General features: G+C 43.6%; 1 protein-coding gene across 1 annotated transcript in view; it reads right to left on the bottom strand.

Annotated features, from left to right (window-relative positions):
* The window catches only part of triob (trio Rho guanine nucleotide exchange factor b), a 116,727-nt gene extending 100,325 nt beyond the window's left edge, over positions 1-16,402 (bottom strand). Inside the window, exon 1 of the mRNA XM_061081841.1 lies at positions 16,318-16,402. Coding sequence (XP_060937824.1) covers positions 16,318-16,387 — 70 coding nt within the window. The 5' untranslated portion in view covers positions 16,388-16,402. The remainder of the gene's footprint in view (positions 1-16,317) is intronic.
* Positions 16,403-17,212: the final 810 nt, after the last annotated feature.

Below are 17,212 nucleotides of genomic sequence, written 5' to 3'. Positions count from 1 at the left end.
ATCTGTGTATTTTTAGTATGCATTTCCTTCGGGTATTCAGGACGTGAACCCACAAGGTCATAGGTCTCATCTGCCACAGGGGAGTGTGAGTCTAATGGAATTCAACACAGTTGAGCTTTGATGGAACATAACATTTTACTTAAAGCGGGCATGGTACACAGTGTTCTCGATGTTTCAGCTCTGCATCCTCACACATACACACGGGCAAAGTATATCAGTTACACACAAACACAGTGTTTTGTGTCTGCTCCATAGGTTTCCGTCTTGCCATCACAAAGACACAGTTCATGAAGCTCTGAAGCTTCCCAAAACACAAGCATCATTGGTTTCACCCCTTTTCTGTTTGATGTTGCACATATTAGATCAAGTGCAGTGACTGACGTGCCTGGTAAGACGGCCAGATCAGATACTGGGCAATGAACAGATCATGTGTCCTCTTACCTGAGGTTGGACCTGGGCCATCCAGCTTGGATTCACATTTTGGAAGAGAGCAATCTAAAAAGAAGCAGAGAGATAAAACTTTAGAGACAGGAAACACAGAGCGACCCGCTCAAACGTTATTTCAACCCTCGCCGTGTTTTAGTGTCCGGAATCAGAGCTTTGTGACTGCGAGGGACAAATGAGGAGTGGGCGAGCGGTTGTGGAGCAGCTCTTTGATCCCGGTCTCTGGATGGTCCCTCCCTGAGATTAAGCAACATTACACATGCTGCACGCACATGCATGTGGAAATGCACAGTGCAGCAGGTGAAGATTGTTCTTATATTCTACATCAGAAAACAAAACGTTTGGTTGGATCTCAGATACACTATAGATTCACGTGTGCTACTTCTCTCTCCCTTCTTTCCCATATGCTCCAACACTCACAAACACATTCCCTCCCACACACACATGAACAGGCTCATGCATGACTCTCAGTGCACCGGCTGCTAAAGTCAATGAATCATTTAAAGATGCAGACTGCAGTAGATGTATGTAGCTTTTAATGCCTTGGGACTTATATTCAAAGAAAGTAGAAATGTTGAGTATTCAGGCAGACTTGTGAAAAAGCTGTGTGTCTGCCGCTTGCTATCCGAAGTTTGTTACACGGGAGCGGAGACAACGCTGGCCTGAACAGCAGCACTGGAATCAGTGACGTCATTGGGATTGATTGATTTCAGGATTGAAATTCATTATGGGCATGGGGTCAAATCAATGCATTTCGTTTTTTCTAACTTTCAAGTAAAAAACACTGACGTTGGAAGTCTTCCATGCAGACTCTACTAACTTCTTTATTTGGACTGACATGCATCATGTATTTGACAAACTGTCTTTCTGGGTCACTCGTCAGTGGGACACTATAAAGTGGCGTGAGATAACAGAGAGCAGAGACAGGGGGTAAAGGGACAGGAGCAGCTTAGCTCTTCTTCGCTCTGACTTCTCCTGGCTGCCTCTCTTAAAAAAACAGCCTGGCATATGCTCCTGCCTAGCGAGGATTACAGTAAGCACCTGTTCACACACTGTATGCTTCATTTTATATGTAGGGCCCTATGATTTCCGCGATAACGAAAACGCGGACGGAATCACGGAATCGGACAATAAAAACGGAATCTACTGTTAACACGGAATGCAGCGGAATTCGCCATTATTTTGGTGAAATTCAGTTTCGAGAGAAAGGGAAACAATACAGGTGACATTAACCTCACTGAATGTTTAGCAGCCACTCCCAAAACAATGCTAAAAACATCCGGTCCACCACTCCAGCCTAGTTAGCGGGGATGCAAACAATAGGTCCCGCCCCCGCTCCTAACAAGAAGTTGAAGCGCCCGCGGCTGACCGCGGAAATGCCTAAAACTTCCAAAAAGCTTAATAATTCGGTTTTAACCCCAAAATTCAGAGCGGAACAATACCCGAAACAATTTTATCACTCAGGTAATCAGCTGTTTTGCCGAGTATGCCAACATACTATTGATTGGAAAAGAAAAGATACGTGCGATGACCACTTGAAGTCAAAAATCCATCTAAAAAACAGTGAAAGCCGTAGCCAGGGCACGGCCCTACAAACCACAATTACGTCTACAATCAGCTCAGCAGATTCAAGAGTGGAGTTTATTGAGGACTTTGTGGCTGTGTGCGCCGCATCTGACATCCCCCTTGAGAAGCTAAAAAAGTTACGCCCGTTTCTAGTCAAACACTGTAAACACGGAGGAGCGCTCCCCCAAAATGCCAGCAGCCTCCGCCAGACTCACCTGCCTCGAGTGTTTGATCAACACATGACTGCCGTTTTAAAGCAGATCAGGGGGAAGAAGTTCGCTGTGGTTGTGGATGAAACAACGGATGCACGGGATTGTAGCGTCCTAAACATCGTCATTGGTGAGTTAACTTAGCAGCCTGTTAATATATTGTTGCAATAGTGGCGAAGTCACGTCCCTTCCGGTAGAGCCCATGGGACCTATGAGATCGAAAAATATGAATGGGTTTCAATGGAGAGAAAGTAATTATTTTCTGGTCCCAGTCTTTATATGCCGTGGATTTAAATTATAATTTTTCATGTCAAGAGTTTTACCGTTTATTGTGCAATTGTTCAGTTAAAGGCTGTAGAGGCTGAAGAGAAGGTCCCATGGGCTCTACCGGAAGGGGCGTGACTTCGCCACTATAGCGTTGTTTTTGTACTCAGCTATGTTAATTGTCCCCATGTAAAATATGATAAGGACGACCTCTTCTGTTGAAATAATAGCAATTTATAATGTCTGCAGCTGTATTTTGCAGTATTTGCTTTGCTTTAAATAAACACTTATTTTGTCAGAATATTATTTTAGGTTCAAATAAGTTGAGTAGAATATACATTTTGGTTTAAATAAGTAGTTTTCTTTATGTTATCTTTCATTGCAGGTGTTGAAAACCAGTACTTTCTGCTGGATGTTGTTTTCCTGGACAGATGCAACTTTTCAACCTTTTCCCAAGCTATACTAGCCTCCCTCTACAGCAACAACCTGGACCTGAATGATGCCTGGGCAGTGGTCACAGATAATGCTGCATACTGTCTGAAGGCATACAGGGAGGTCCTGAAAGGAGTGATGCCCAACACTGTCCATGTAACCTGTCTCTGCCACATCATCAATCTGGTGGGTGAGACCTGGCAGCACTACAAGTACTTCTCTGAAGCTGCATCACTTGTTACATGGATGAGATCTGTCTTCTTCAAGAAGCCTGCCAGAAAGAGAAGATGGGTGAGCTTCCTCGTTAACAGGGAGTTTGCGCAGACAAAGACTCCTCCTGAAGCAGTGAGCAGCAGGTGGAACAGCTGGTTTGAGGCAGTGAAGTACCATGCAGAGCATGTTCATCTGTACAGAGAGTTTTTGTTGGCAGAAAAATCCTCATCCATGGCAGTCACAAACATCCTTAGCCAGGTGGATACAGAGGAGAAGGTGCAGGCCCTCACTGTCAAACTAACCTTCATCTCTGAGGGCTGCTCCAAACTGATGACAACTCTGACAATCCTGGAGGGAACCCACCGTCCCACAGCAGTGTCTGCCTACAACATAATGGAGGATCTAGGCTCTTACCTAGTTAATGGAACGGCAAAAACATGTGGCTTTGGTGCGAAGACCGATGAGCTACTGAGGAAGATGGGTGTTAGAGAGAGGAATGTGGTGCTTGAAAGTCTCCATGATGCTTTCCACTTGGCCTTCACCAAGTTCTCAAAGCACTGGGACATACATCCAGCCAGAGAGGTCTACAGGCTGGTAAGGGTGTTCGATCCAAGGCAGGCTCCAGCTATGGAAAAGTCGATTGAAGCCTACAACACACTGAAACCAATGGCAAATCCATCACCAGAGCTCAGTGAGCAGTGGATTGCCTTCCAGCACTGTGTGTCCAGGGAGCCCTTGCCAGCTGATATGGAGCTAGCTGCTTACTGGAAGGGCCTCAGGTCAAGATTCCCAAGAGTTGCAGAAGTGGCAGTGCCCTACATCTACTTCCCAGTCAGCTCAGTTGACTGTGAGAGGAGTTTCAGCAAGTACAAGACTCTGCTCACAGACAAGAGAGAGGCCCTCACTGAGCTCAACACAAAGAGGCTGACAATCCTGTACTTCAATGGAGATGTCTGTGACAGATGGAAGTCATAGGAGTTAAGCTCAAAAGGACAGTACTGTTAGAAAATCAATGATGTTGATTTTCCTAGTTCATGTTTTATTGCAGGTTAAGGTTTAATTTAATTCTGCATTGTTTGTCCCCTGGTTTGATGTATTCTTCAAACAGTGCTTTGACTAAATGTTTTTATTCACAGTTATGATTTGTTAAAATGAAGGACAGGTTATAAGCACTTTTTATTGTTACAAAAAGGGTCCTCAAGTCCTCAGTTATGCATTTTTTACACTTTAAGGACACTGTGAAAAGTTTATAAGCACTTTATTATTTATGTAATGTTCTTATTTGAAGCACTGAAAACAGTGCAATGTTGTGATGTTTTAATAAATGTATTCGTTCGCACTTATTTGACACTCGTTCTGATGATTTAAATAGCTTAAAGTGTAAAAACGGAATTCATGAAAATGAAAACGGAAAAAACGGAATTTGGAAAAAAACAAAACGGAATTTGGAAAAAAACAAAACGGATTTCATAGGGCCCTATATATGGTGTAGTGTGGATAAGGTGTTTGGTCCAGTAGTGGGGAGCGATTATCCTCTTAGAAAATTTCAGATCCTTTACATGTCTTGTTTCCAAAGGCAGTTCAAATCTTAGAATGGGAAAGCAGGCACAGCTTTTACAATAGTGAATGTTGCTCAGTGCACAAGGACTAGATGCTGTTTGGGGGAAAATCATGGTCAGCATATATGCTACCAGGAAGGCATTAGGTGGAAACGTGGTCATATGGACAGGAGGGAGTCAGTGAAGGAGAAATGGGAGAAGTAATCTTCTACCAGATAGGGCAAAAGAAAGAAACCACCGGTTCAAAATAAGTGGCAGAGCTTTCACTTGTAACCATGATCAGGAACAAGCTGTGAGGAGACTGAAAAGAGACCAAAAACCTCCTCATCTAAAGTCCATCTGTGTTTGGAGGATAAATGACTCAAGAGTTCTCTCAGATCTTATTCAAACTATTGATAAAAACCTAACAATTGTTCCTGCCGCTCCAGTCGAAATGAGGATGATGGAACACAAGAATGCCAATAAAGGGAGGATGAGTCAGAAGGGGGTTAAAACCTGGGACAGAAGAAAAAATAGAGGGGAATTCAAAGGTGCATATCTGCGCTGAGGCTCATGCCCTATCCCGCCATGTCAAAGAAAGAGAAAAATGACTGGAAACAACCAATAACTGAGATCTGCACCAAAATTTAATAGATTTTTCCTCAGGCTATGACACAATCCTCCACACATTTTTAAAGCAAATCGGTTCAGTAGCTTTTGCATAATCCTGCTGGATGACAAACAAATAAGGTTCAACGGTCCTCATATAAAACCACATTTAAATACATTACATCTGGATCTGAACCAAATTTCACAAACTTTTTTCTCTGAGAAATCAATTGAAATGTTGAAATAAACGGAGCAACGGCCTGTTTCGTCTCTGATGTGAACTCATTCAGTATTTCGCCGGCAATATGCTTCACCTTGAACTGGTGTGAATCATTGACCAAAACAATAAAAGGCAGTTACCGCAGCTGCAACATTGCAACAAAAATCGGCAGCTTTTCTTCTAAACCGGGACCAATTTGAAAACAGGTACATCCGCGAGCCAATACAGTAGGATGGGGATGTTGAGCGTGATCCTCAACCTATTTTATCCGAAGCCAGAGAGGCCAAGCGGCAGTTTAGCCTTCCTAAGCCAGAGGAGCACTGGGCTGGCACTGTTCACGCGACAGCGATCACAGCCTGCTGCCGTCTTCAAAGCGGGACGGAATGTTAGCGAGTGTGTGTTTGTGGGAGAAAGAGAGACGGCGCAGTTCCTTTTGGACAGACTGCGTGCAGCTGTTGACAGAAGACAAGCACTGTTGGCACACGCACAAGATCACACATGTATGCAAACACACACACACTGCAGGCTGTGCTTTGATTTTACCCACGCTGAGTTCATGTTCTGCTTTATTCAAACTTTTTGCATAATTACTGGCTAAAATAAGACCTTAGCTTATCTGGTAAAACAAGTGAAACATGCCATAATGTGCAGTAGGAACACTTAAGCGCAGAAGTCTGGTTTCTAAAGATGCATGTATGCATTTGGAAGTGTGCAAGTGTGGGGAAAAGAATATGAATTATTTAAAGTTTCTGCAACAATGTTATCCAACAATTGCACGTGTCCTTTAAAAAAAAAACAATGTCTAAAAATATCTGATTAATGCACAACTGAGAATGAAGTTGACTGATCCTTCTTATGCACTTTATACGAGAACAGTGACTGGCTTGCTAATGATTTTTATGAATGAAAAAAAAAGACACGCATCTTGACACTTGACACACTGCACCAGAGTCTCAAGGGGGAAGCTATTAAAAAGCAGCAAGTCTCAGAACTCAAGAGGGCGGCACGGCCTCATAAGTCTGTGGCTGCTTTTTCAAAGTGCTGCTCGTGAAAAAAGGAAAAAAGAGGCCCGAACGCATTGTGGGAGGCTTGTGACTTCAAATCTCAGATCCAGATGCTTCCTTGGTTTAAGCTGTCAATCTGGGGGAAGTCAGGGAGGACTGAAGCATCTGCTCTGGGAGCAGGAAGAGAGCGGCGAGAGGTCGAGGCGAGAAGAACTAGGAATGTGAGGAATCAAATATGATGTGGACCACGTGTTAAAAACCTGTGATCATAACGAAAGTGAAAATGATAACTGTGGTCAACGGCATTTGCGGCTCCCCTCCTTATCTACTGGAACAATATAATAATGACATAGTACTATAAAAATACTGATGCCTGTTTGTTTTAATGGAGAATTTGAATCTAAAATCTATCGCACTTTCGATGTTCAAACACCGAAACCAAATTTCAGTCAGACAACTCACGTTCAAATGTTTATTGCAACACTAGAACATGTTAGTGTCTGGTGTTTAGGCTCCAACTTAATCACAGATATCATTGCATAGATATGAAGGGAATGATGGGCAAATATTTATGTATAACCCCCCCGTCGGAGTCTACAGGATGCTGGGGTGGTGGAGGGGCTGAAGCAACTGCCAGCAATACTGACGCCTCTATTTCGCTGCTCCAAAGCAGCAGTTGCGTTGTACTGCCACTGGCAAGTGCTGTTTTTAAAGTAGTAGAGTAACATTAGCCAGAGCTAAGTAAAAAATCTGTTATTTGGCAATATTTCACGTGAGACTTCGGTTTTGATGGGGGGGGGGCACTAGTGTTGTCAAATACAACACTAGTACAACAGAATGGTAGCAACCATCACTTTCTTGCAGGGTTAGTAGCATACAGTTGTTCAAATTCCTTATGTTAGTTGATTGTTTTTTAAATGCACTGGTATCAGACCAGTACTCGGTGTCTGTAGATATGCAAAGCAAAGGTATCGTAGTCGGTATCAGGAAGAGGAAATGATATGAGAGCATCTCTAGTCAGAAGAGAAGGAAGGTATGCATCGTGGCAGCTTACTGGGAGATCATTACATGAATATATGACAACCCTGAGCGGAGGCAAGGTATGAGGTAATGATGGAGGGCCGTGTGGGAGAGGAGCGGAGGAGGTGATGAAAGGAATGATAGAACGAGTGGGAGTCTGCAGTTGACTGATAGAAGTTTCTCTCTTATCAAATGAGGGATTTGTAGGAGACACACAGACCAGCCCACAGCCTATTTTTATGACCCGCCATCCTCCCGTGTCTTCATCCCTTGCTCATTCTCCCCGCATCCCTCCATCCCCCTCTTCCTTGCTTCCATGGCCCTGGGCAACGTGGGTGGGATGCACTGATTTATACCTCTGTGCATGTGTGCGCTTCGTTTGTGTATATGTGCATGTGTGAGGCAATGAAGCTGTCCCACAGGCTCCACTTAGCATCCGACAAACACATTACCAACCTATTGGAATTCCCGATAATCGACCAGGCTACCAACCAATATCTTTCATGTGAATGGAGGCATATTCCACTGATTATAACCATGGTGACTGGATATATACACATTAAACTAACCAATGTAGTTTTAGGTTATAGAGCCAAACATCCAGGAGTTTTACGTTTATTACTTTACATTATTGAATAAAAATTATCCCAGAGACTGTATTTCTTGAATCTGTTCAGAAAATGAGAACCAGCTTTATTCAACTTTAACCACACTGGGATACACATTTCCCAAGAAAAGAATTCCAGTTCTTTGTCTGGGCGTCTTCAAAGTGACCCCTGGCATAGATGTACAAGACATTTTACTACAATCAATAATTTGGCGGGATGGAAGGGGGGAGGTTACATGTGTACATACATAAAGTGTATTACAACTCCCTCGAAAGGTCAAGAGGCTCTGATGAGATCGATGAATATGGTCTGGCTGTAAAACAGGTAATTGCCTCGCTGTGCTACCTTCTTGATTGTCTTCTCCATAAAACCCTTCAGCAAGCACTAAGAGAGGAACGAGCTATAACAAGCATCCCAACATCTGGTTCCTGTAAGGAGCATACAGCAGGCTTTTCATATAAAATCAGGAAAGGAGGAGAATAGTACCTTATTCACACGGTGTGCTGACCTGGAATTACCCATCGTTTTAATGCGTCCACTTGTTACAGGTCATGTGATCATTTGCACTTATTGATCATGTATGCACCAACCCCCTGATCTGTTTTTGATAAAAGTTCATGGATCTTTTAAATCTAGAAATAGTAGAGCCCAACCGATCAATATTAATGTTTGCAGAAATGAAATATTTCAGAATGAACAATGCAATAATAGACAATAATAATGAAATAATAGAAAGTAATAAAAGATTCATGGTTATATCTTATGTAAAAAAAACTTTAATTTAAAGCTCTATATGTGATTGATTTGTGTTTATTGGTTAAACTGTAAAGTTTTAAGCCTCAATTACACTTATTTGTCATAAAGGTTTGATAAATACAACTTAGGAATCATTGACATTTTTTTTTATATATATATATCGACCAATTTTTTACTCCCTTACATAGGAATCAGCCCCCGAAAAAATCCAAATTGGTGGATGATTTGTGTGAGAAATAGTATATTATTGATCACATTGATTAAGGTTTCTTTGTCTCACTTATATGGTAGAAAGCAGTTGCGGGTTCAGGTGAAATTGAACAACCAGCTGTTTATTACCCAAGCAAAAATGGTTGAGCCCAAAAATGAGTTTCGAAAACAAATGCATGCATCAATTATTTAGATAAGAAAGACTTTTTATGATGTGGTACTATTGGTCACAGCTACAAAGTTTTACAGAATGTAGGAACCCTTTTTTGGTTATTTTGGTGCTGCCAAATTTTGCATGCACGCACTATTATTTTGAAGGCAAACCATTCCCTGGCTTTCTTAGGTGTTGGAGTATGACAATGACATCCGGGCATAGTCTGTTGAATTTGCACTGTTTTTAGAGCTGTTATTTTACAGTAATTTTGTGTGTCTGATATTTTGGAATGATGAAAAAAAAAATATAATGATGCTGAAAGTATAACGTGTTTAACGATGCAAACAGTGACCTTAAAACCCTGCCGGTGAACTAAAATATTGACCATTATAATATAACATTTTTTTTCTTCGAAGGAGCCTAAAAATGCTTGGTTGATAATGCCGATTTTACAGTGAGAGAGATCTTTATTTTGTACTTTATCTGCCTTATAATGAACCTATGCTGTATCTCTTTCTTTCACCATAACTACATATTTTTAAACTACTCCTCTTTTCCTCTTTGAGTTGAATACATGAGATGGCCGGGCTCCGGTGATTTAGCAGTGAAGGCAATGCCAATCTGAGCTTATAGTCTCTAACTCTGACCAACTGCCAATTAGGCTGCCCCTGGATGCAACCATAAGGTTTCAGCTTCATGGAAAGCAGAGCAGCCTACATTTTGCAGGGTGTGCTCCACCCAAGCCTCAGCTCTATAATTTGATGAGTGAAGGCTTGTTTGTCGCTCTAAGTATGTCGTGTCTTCTTTCCTTTTCTGGGATCTCACTCTCTTCCCTTCCATCCTATATTTTCATGCATCATTCTGCATCTCTCTGTCTTTACTCCTCTCTCACTACATCCTTGTCTGTGACTTTCCACTGACCCTTTCTCTTTTTATCAGCACTAACTGTACATCCTCAGCTCTTGCACCTGCTGGAGTCCGGTCCTCGTCTAAATGATTACATACGATTTCTGCTTGAGTATGCAAGACACAAGATAACATTGGGTCATTACGCTTTCACCGACTGTGACTGCGCAGGAAGAAAATGAAGAATCGCTGCTCAGCGGCTCGGCGTTCATTACAGCCTGCACTGGCACAGGCCACTGGGTTCACTTTGGGCACAGAGGGAAATGGCTCACTGCGTTGTCAATACTGACATCGCCATTGGTGATGCTGACGTTTCGTTTCTATCCTCGATGCAAGAGGCACTGAGCAACGAGCAATTAAATACAGCATGCATAAAGAACTGCAACGTTACTAGTGCCAGAAAGCTTCTTTTTATCAATAAAAAAATAAAATAAGCAGAGGGGTTTTCCAACCCGTCCATGACACAAGTCTTTCATAAGAATTCTCTCGAGAACTACAAGACAAAGTAGAGTTAATCACTCATGCTCATGCCTATTAATTATTCTCCTGGTATAAAAAAAAATCTATTATTTAACACTGCAGACTGCCAAGACACTCTTACATGTATAGTTGCAAGTCTGTCTGCATTAGTAATGGATAGAAACTGAAGCCAGTTTCAAACAGTGAAGAGTTGATCTTTGCAACAACTCTGAGCCTCACAAACACCGGGTCATGACTGATGACCACGGTCTTATGACCAGTGCAGTAACGACTGGGGAACCTGCAAGTTGTCTCAACGCAGACTTTTAATCTCATTCCAGGGTACAGTTTAGTCGTCTGCTTTTATGTCAATTGAGTTTCACGGTGCAGTTCTATGCAATAATGCTCCTCCTCAGGCCCAGTAACTTCATTACATGTCACTCAAGAGACTTTTTAATGGGACTTAATTCATCAAAGAGAAAATATAGCATAGCGCAGATGTTATTTTTGTTTTGCCGCGATGGCTCTATCGCGTTCAGATATATTTGACGGGGGGTTAAACTAAAGATGTAATGCGTCACTCAAGTGTCAACGGAGACCAAATGGTTTTAGCTCATGCGAAGTTAATGGCTGTAATTTGAAGATATAATGAGACAGAGACAGCGGCTCTGTTTTGCAGAACTTCTAAGGATATTAAGATTTGCTGAGAGATAGAATCCTGCACAGTAGTAGCTGCAGGTTTCTTCCTGTGAGCATCTCATACAGTAGACACTTTGTGAAGTCCGAATTTCTTGATCTTGTTATCGTGGCCCAGTCAAGTTTTGCTCCATAACTTATATTACGTATTTTAACAGCTGTATGTTACCAACCCTGTGTGTAAGTGATGATTTCTGTTGTTGTGTGGTAAATACATACAGAGAAATAAACAACAACTACTTCTTTTAAATAGCTAGAAACTAAAGTCTGGCATAGAATACACCTTGATGTTTTACTTGTGGGCCTGGCGTCAAATATTACAACATTGCTGACAGTTACGCGAGCTCTGGCTAATGCTACACTACTGGATATAAATTCTTCTTTACAGCCTTAAACTAAACCAAGGAGGGTAGATTTCCCAAAAAATTTCATTCTTATATGACTAAAACAAATATACTTTATGGAAATTCACAGATTTGCGTGCTTGCAGTTGCAAGACCCGTCATTTTCAGACATTTCCAATTCTGGTATCTGTATCAGAACCTCTCTAACACCACTATCATAACTTCTAACCCCTTAGCCGACCGACAAAGTCAAGCCAAGCTCCAAATGATTGCAGACAACAATGCTGAACATAGTTGCTACACATTATGATTTAACCTTATACATATGGTAATATAGGAAATATCTGGTCAAATATTACACAAATATCTCCTGAAAAGCTCTGCAATTTAGAGGGGGAATGCATGCAGTTTATAAAAGGACTGTTCTATCCTTTCTCAGGCAAACAACCTATTGAGGAAGGATATTCTCTGTTTGTGCAAGAAATGCTGCACAGTGGAATGATACACCACCATTCATGTGTCAGCGAAACCTTCCTACACCTCCTGTGCGGTCATATAAGTCATTTGCTTTGCCTAGATTCTGCCCAGTAGATGGGAAGTTTTTCTTGGTCTTCCGGACCTTGTCTTGACTAATGACATTTCGTACAGTGGAAATTTCAAGCTGGAGGCTCTTTGATGTTTTTATACCCTTCGGTGCTTTGAAGACATAGACTTCACTTTCAGATCCTCACTCAGTTGCTGAGAGAAGCTTGTGTTTGTTGAGTTTTACCAGAAAGTTTGTGAAAATCAGCTGATGATTCCATCTGAAGTTACCTAATGAGTGCTAATGAGTAAACTGAGGCCCGAGAAGTCACTGAACAGTTCACAAACCTATTTCACGAGAACACGCTTAGTTTTTTTAGTAAATGAAATAAAAAAGCTCATTCTTACTGTCAGTTTGCAGTAATTATAATTCATCATAACTTCTGCATCAGTTTTCCAGATTGAATTGAATTGAATTGCGCTGCTGCACCAACAGCTGGAAGATATTTGACAACAATATACCCCACAACCTCCAGACTCCTCCTAATACAATTCCTGACCGTTCCACAACCAGGCAACCCTCTCGTTATGAGCAGCTTGCTTTGATTACAAAGCACCCAATATTTGGAGTTCACAGGGGATATGCTGCTAAGATTTGCGTGGGCTGTCGGCAATTAGCAATATTTTATTGCGCTGTGAAGCCTCACTTTGAAGAATGCTTAATCAAAGTGCAAATCAAAATGGGAAACAAAGGGCTACTATGATCGGCTGTATTCAAAACAGAACCGGAGACATGGTTTTTGGTCTAATAGTCAACTGATTATGCTATTTATCTACGGGTTGTAAACAACTATATATAGCCTAGTTATGAAGAGTGTTATTGTATTCCCATGCGTTCAAAGGTTTGTATTGCAAACACTTGCAAAGCTGGGGTGATATACTGTATAAGCCTGGATAGCTGAGCAGGAGAGGAATGAGAGCAGTTTTTTTTAGGTGTTCAAGAAAGCAGCTGAATATTTCTCAGCTTTGACCCGTTGCAAGAAAAGAACAAACATTAAGGATTGGATTTTGAATCAAGGCATGTGAAAACAGGGAGGGTGACTCAGCCGCTGAGCTGTGATCCACAGCAACAGAGTGGGACTCAGAGATGGAGCTCCATCTGCTCAGTGAGAAAATCAAATCAGGCAGAGAGGAACGTCAAGTATTTTGAAGGGCCAATGAGGATATTATCCATTCAGGTGAAGCAATTTACAAACTGGTGCAGAATTAAGTTGTTTCTGAAACACTTTTTACATATTTGATGTAATCGGCGCTTGCATTACATTAGACTATCATGACATTAAGACAGAATTAAATGATTGGCTGTCACTGTCACTAACTGACCTGCCGGAGTCTTCAGCTGGGGAGACGAAGCAGAGACAACAGCCAGAAGTTGGCGAGCGAGACACAGAAAAGTCGTCCTCTAGCAGTTGTTGGTCAGTGCACGGTCATGTGTTTTCGGGGGGTGTAGCTTGGGGGACGGGTGGGATGTCTCGGTCGCATCTTTTTAAAAGTGTAGCCTGCTCTTGCTATCTTTTTCAGGATTGCCAACCCTGGCTTTAAAGGAATAACTGGACTTACAGTTGATGTTTTGACGGAAACCTCAGTGAAATCACCCCAACAGGCCGCCACCTCTGTCGCAACCAGTCAGCGAGCTCGTCTCCCACTGAGTCGCCCTCTCAGCGTGTCACGGATCCGTCTTGTTTAAGGGGAACATTCTGCCACGTTCTTGCCTTCGCTGGCTAACTAGGGCACCCAAGTGCAAGTAGAGTCCCAGCAAAACAAAACACACTCACACAGAGCTCCAGAAATAAAGTGCTCGGGATCAGGATGAGCAGCTGCGTGCCAAGATTTCAACATGCAACAAGCTGGCTGCAATTAAGGAGCCTGCTGGAGAGGCTACAGGGAGCAGGGTGGTCATTACTACTGGTCCTGCACAGTAAAACATATAGGATACATCGGGATACACAAGTGTGTGAGTCTGTGAGAAGTACAGATGAAGGAATCACTGACATATCTTCTATTTAGACAGATTGCACAAGAGTACACTTTGCGACTGATTGTTAAAACACAGGAGAACAGCTGAGTAACGATGGATGAAATGAATGAACTGTTGAGAAAGGAGAGATGGAAAGTAATAAGGAAAACCCGATGGTGCGAAGTGCGATTGATCAACTGAATGAGATCAACAATATCCAAATGAGCTGAATGATGAACACGAGAGGAAACAATAATCCAGGTCTGCTGAATGAAATCCAATTACAAGCACAGCAAGTGCGAAGAATGAATGAACCCATTACCATGCATTAAGTATCTTGTATTCTGTTCATCTTTCCAGCATGTCAGGTTTTGTGAACCAACCGCAGCGGCACACAGACAAAACTTTAATTAAACAAGCTGACTAACAATGTTTTAAACCAGCAGCTCTTATCTCAGCTGGAGACCTTCAGCTATTCGAACACCAGTCGCACAGCTATTCGCACTTTTCTCCCCCAAAATCTGTTTTTTTTTCTCTCTCCATAATAATGCCTTATAAAAGTTTCCTGAGAGCGTAACCTATTTCTGTCTCCGTCATGAATACTGTATGAACTGTGTTTGCCGCTACATAAACATCCAAGCAGTCCAACTTCCCCCGGTGAGCCAACTTTCCAGCCTGATACAACAAGGCTATAGGAAAATACACTGGCAGGCATCCAAGCAACCGTAGGAGAGACTCTAGCATTTTGAATACAATCCTTTTTGACCAAATTCCTAACCGTCTGACTGGTAGCTGCAATTCTTAGACCAAAAAACAAAATGTTTGTGACGAATTGTTTGTGTTTGTGCATTTCTGCTGCATTTATCGATTGACATGCACCGGCGCATGGATTTGTGCACGATGCCGAGTGTGTGTGTGTTTGTGTCCCTGCTCATATGGTGACCAGCAGACCCCCTGGCACCAGGTGTCACAGGGAGAAACAGCTGAGAGAGAGAAAAACAGCTGCTGCTTCTTCTGCTGTTTGTCAGAGGTGGTCCTGCTCTCATGGTGGCAACATCGTTCCCCCAACGCATGGGCCGATATTCCTTTTAAATTTTAAAACCCTGCCCTCCTAATGCCTGTGTCGGATTGGGTTAAAGCTGTTTTTCTCAAAATCGATGGATTGGTTGTGTGTTGACATCCAAAAGGGGCTTGGCGAAAGAAAACAATAACTAATCTCTAACATGATTTTCAAGCACATACAGCTCCAAAACTTTCCATGAAGGGTTTTTTACACTGTTAGAGATTCCTGTTATACGCTAAAAGGTTTTAAAAAGCACATCTTGAAACATCTTATGATCCAATTGCCTCAGGGGATAAATACAATCCAGCTGGAATGGGATGGACATGTTAATATTACCAATCAGTGTGTGACTGTATCTGGTAAAGACTTGCAGGCATTGTGACATAATCCAAAAATCACTTCCTACCTCAAATCTCACAAGCTCTGTCAGAACAAGGTGCAGGACCTGAGTGTTATTGTCACATAGGCTGATATCAGGCTTCCTGCAGTGAAGCCCCCCTGGGACATATAGAGGGTGTTTACGTTTTGGATGCAGGCCCATCCTTTTTCCTTATGATGATGCCATCATATTATCAGACAGGCCCAGTGCGTACTGAGTGCAACCCCAATGGCCATATGTGCGTCAGTGGCTCTATAGGCTCTGCTCCTGCACTGAGATCTGAGAGACCCGGGTTCAGAGGGATCCCAGGTTCGTGTTCGATCTGTGCCTGCAGGCGAGGATCGATCACATTGTACGATCCCCATGATCCGAGGGGTTCGTGACGGACTGAGGTGTGACGTGCACGGCGGAGCTGAAACCAATGCACACCTTGTAGCCATCGTGGGTCCAACCCCAAAATGGGGGTCAGTGCCTTTTAAAAATCAGAGGTGCATAATTTTCCGGAGGTGTTATCATCGGGGGTCTGCAGGGGTGTCAGGGTCAGTGGGCTACACATCTCCCCCCCGCCCCCCGCCGCCAGTGACACCAGTCTGTGGGGCTTTTGTCCACAGTGTGACAGACCACCACCACCACCACCCGCGATCCCAGTCCCCGGAGCCAGACTCGCCCCTTCCCCCGACTTACCGGATTTGAAAAACGCCGCTATGTCCGCCGCGTCCCTCGCAGCCTCCTCCAGCCCCTCGCCTGCGCTCATGGCTGCGGAGGAAGACGAAGAAGAAGAAGAAGAAGAAGAAGAAGAAGAAGAAAAAGGGGTCGCTTGATAAGAAATCCTCAATGGGCTCCCTGGAGCTCGTGGCGACCGCTGCTCGTTTGGATCCCGACGCCTTTCATCGAAGCAGATCCGCTCGGGCGACCTGGGCTCCCTTCGTCCAGCAGCGAGACACCTCCTCCTCCATTTTGGACCGAGACGAGGGGGGGGCGGGTGGAGAGAGAGAATCCTGTTCGACCGATCGGCGGCGCTCCCGAGTTGGGACGTGAGGAGGAGGAGGAGGAGGTGGAGATAGAAGAGGGGGGATAGTGAGAGAAGGCGGAGGTGAAAAAGAGGAGGGGAGGGAGGGCTGTTCCGTCTCGGGGAGGTGGATGAGGGGGGGGTGGGATATCCTGGGATTCCGTTTCGAGGGGGTTTTGGTGCATTGTGCGCCACCCAATTTTTAAACGTGCGCCACGGCACAGCTGCAGCGACCGACCCCCCCCCCCCCCCCCCCCCACACACACACACACACACACGGGTGGGGTGGGGGGGGCTGAGTGGGACACTCCTCTGGATTAATGGCTCCAGATGTTCTGGGAGATGCCATAACGTCACGCAACATCTGGGATAGTCTTACCCCCCTCTGTGCGCAGCTCGGCCCGGCTCGTGTTTTACGGTATCACCGTGCCCGTTTCCTCCACACGCATGTCAAATACGGGCGTGGGGGGTCACTGGGTGGAGTAATTTGACTTGATGAGGGAAACGCAGCCCATCACTCCTCCAGCGATGACAGATGGGGGGGTTTAATACCCCGGGGACATGACACTG

The sequence above is a fragment of the Limanda limanda genome, chromosome 11 (genome assembly GCF_963576545.1).
Source record: "Limanda limanda chromosome 11, fLimLim1.1, whole genome shotgun sequence".
In the NCBI taxonomy this organism is placed as follows: Eukaryota; Metazoa; Chordata; class Actinopteri; order Pleuronectiformes; family Pleuronectidae; genus Limanda; species Limanda limanda.
The sequence above is the reverse complement of the archived record's forward strand: the minus strand, read 5'-3'. Positions and strand labels throughout refer to the sequence as shown.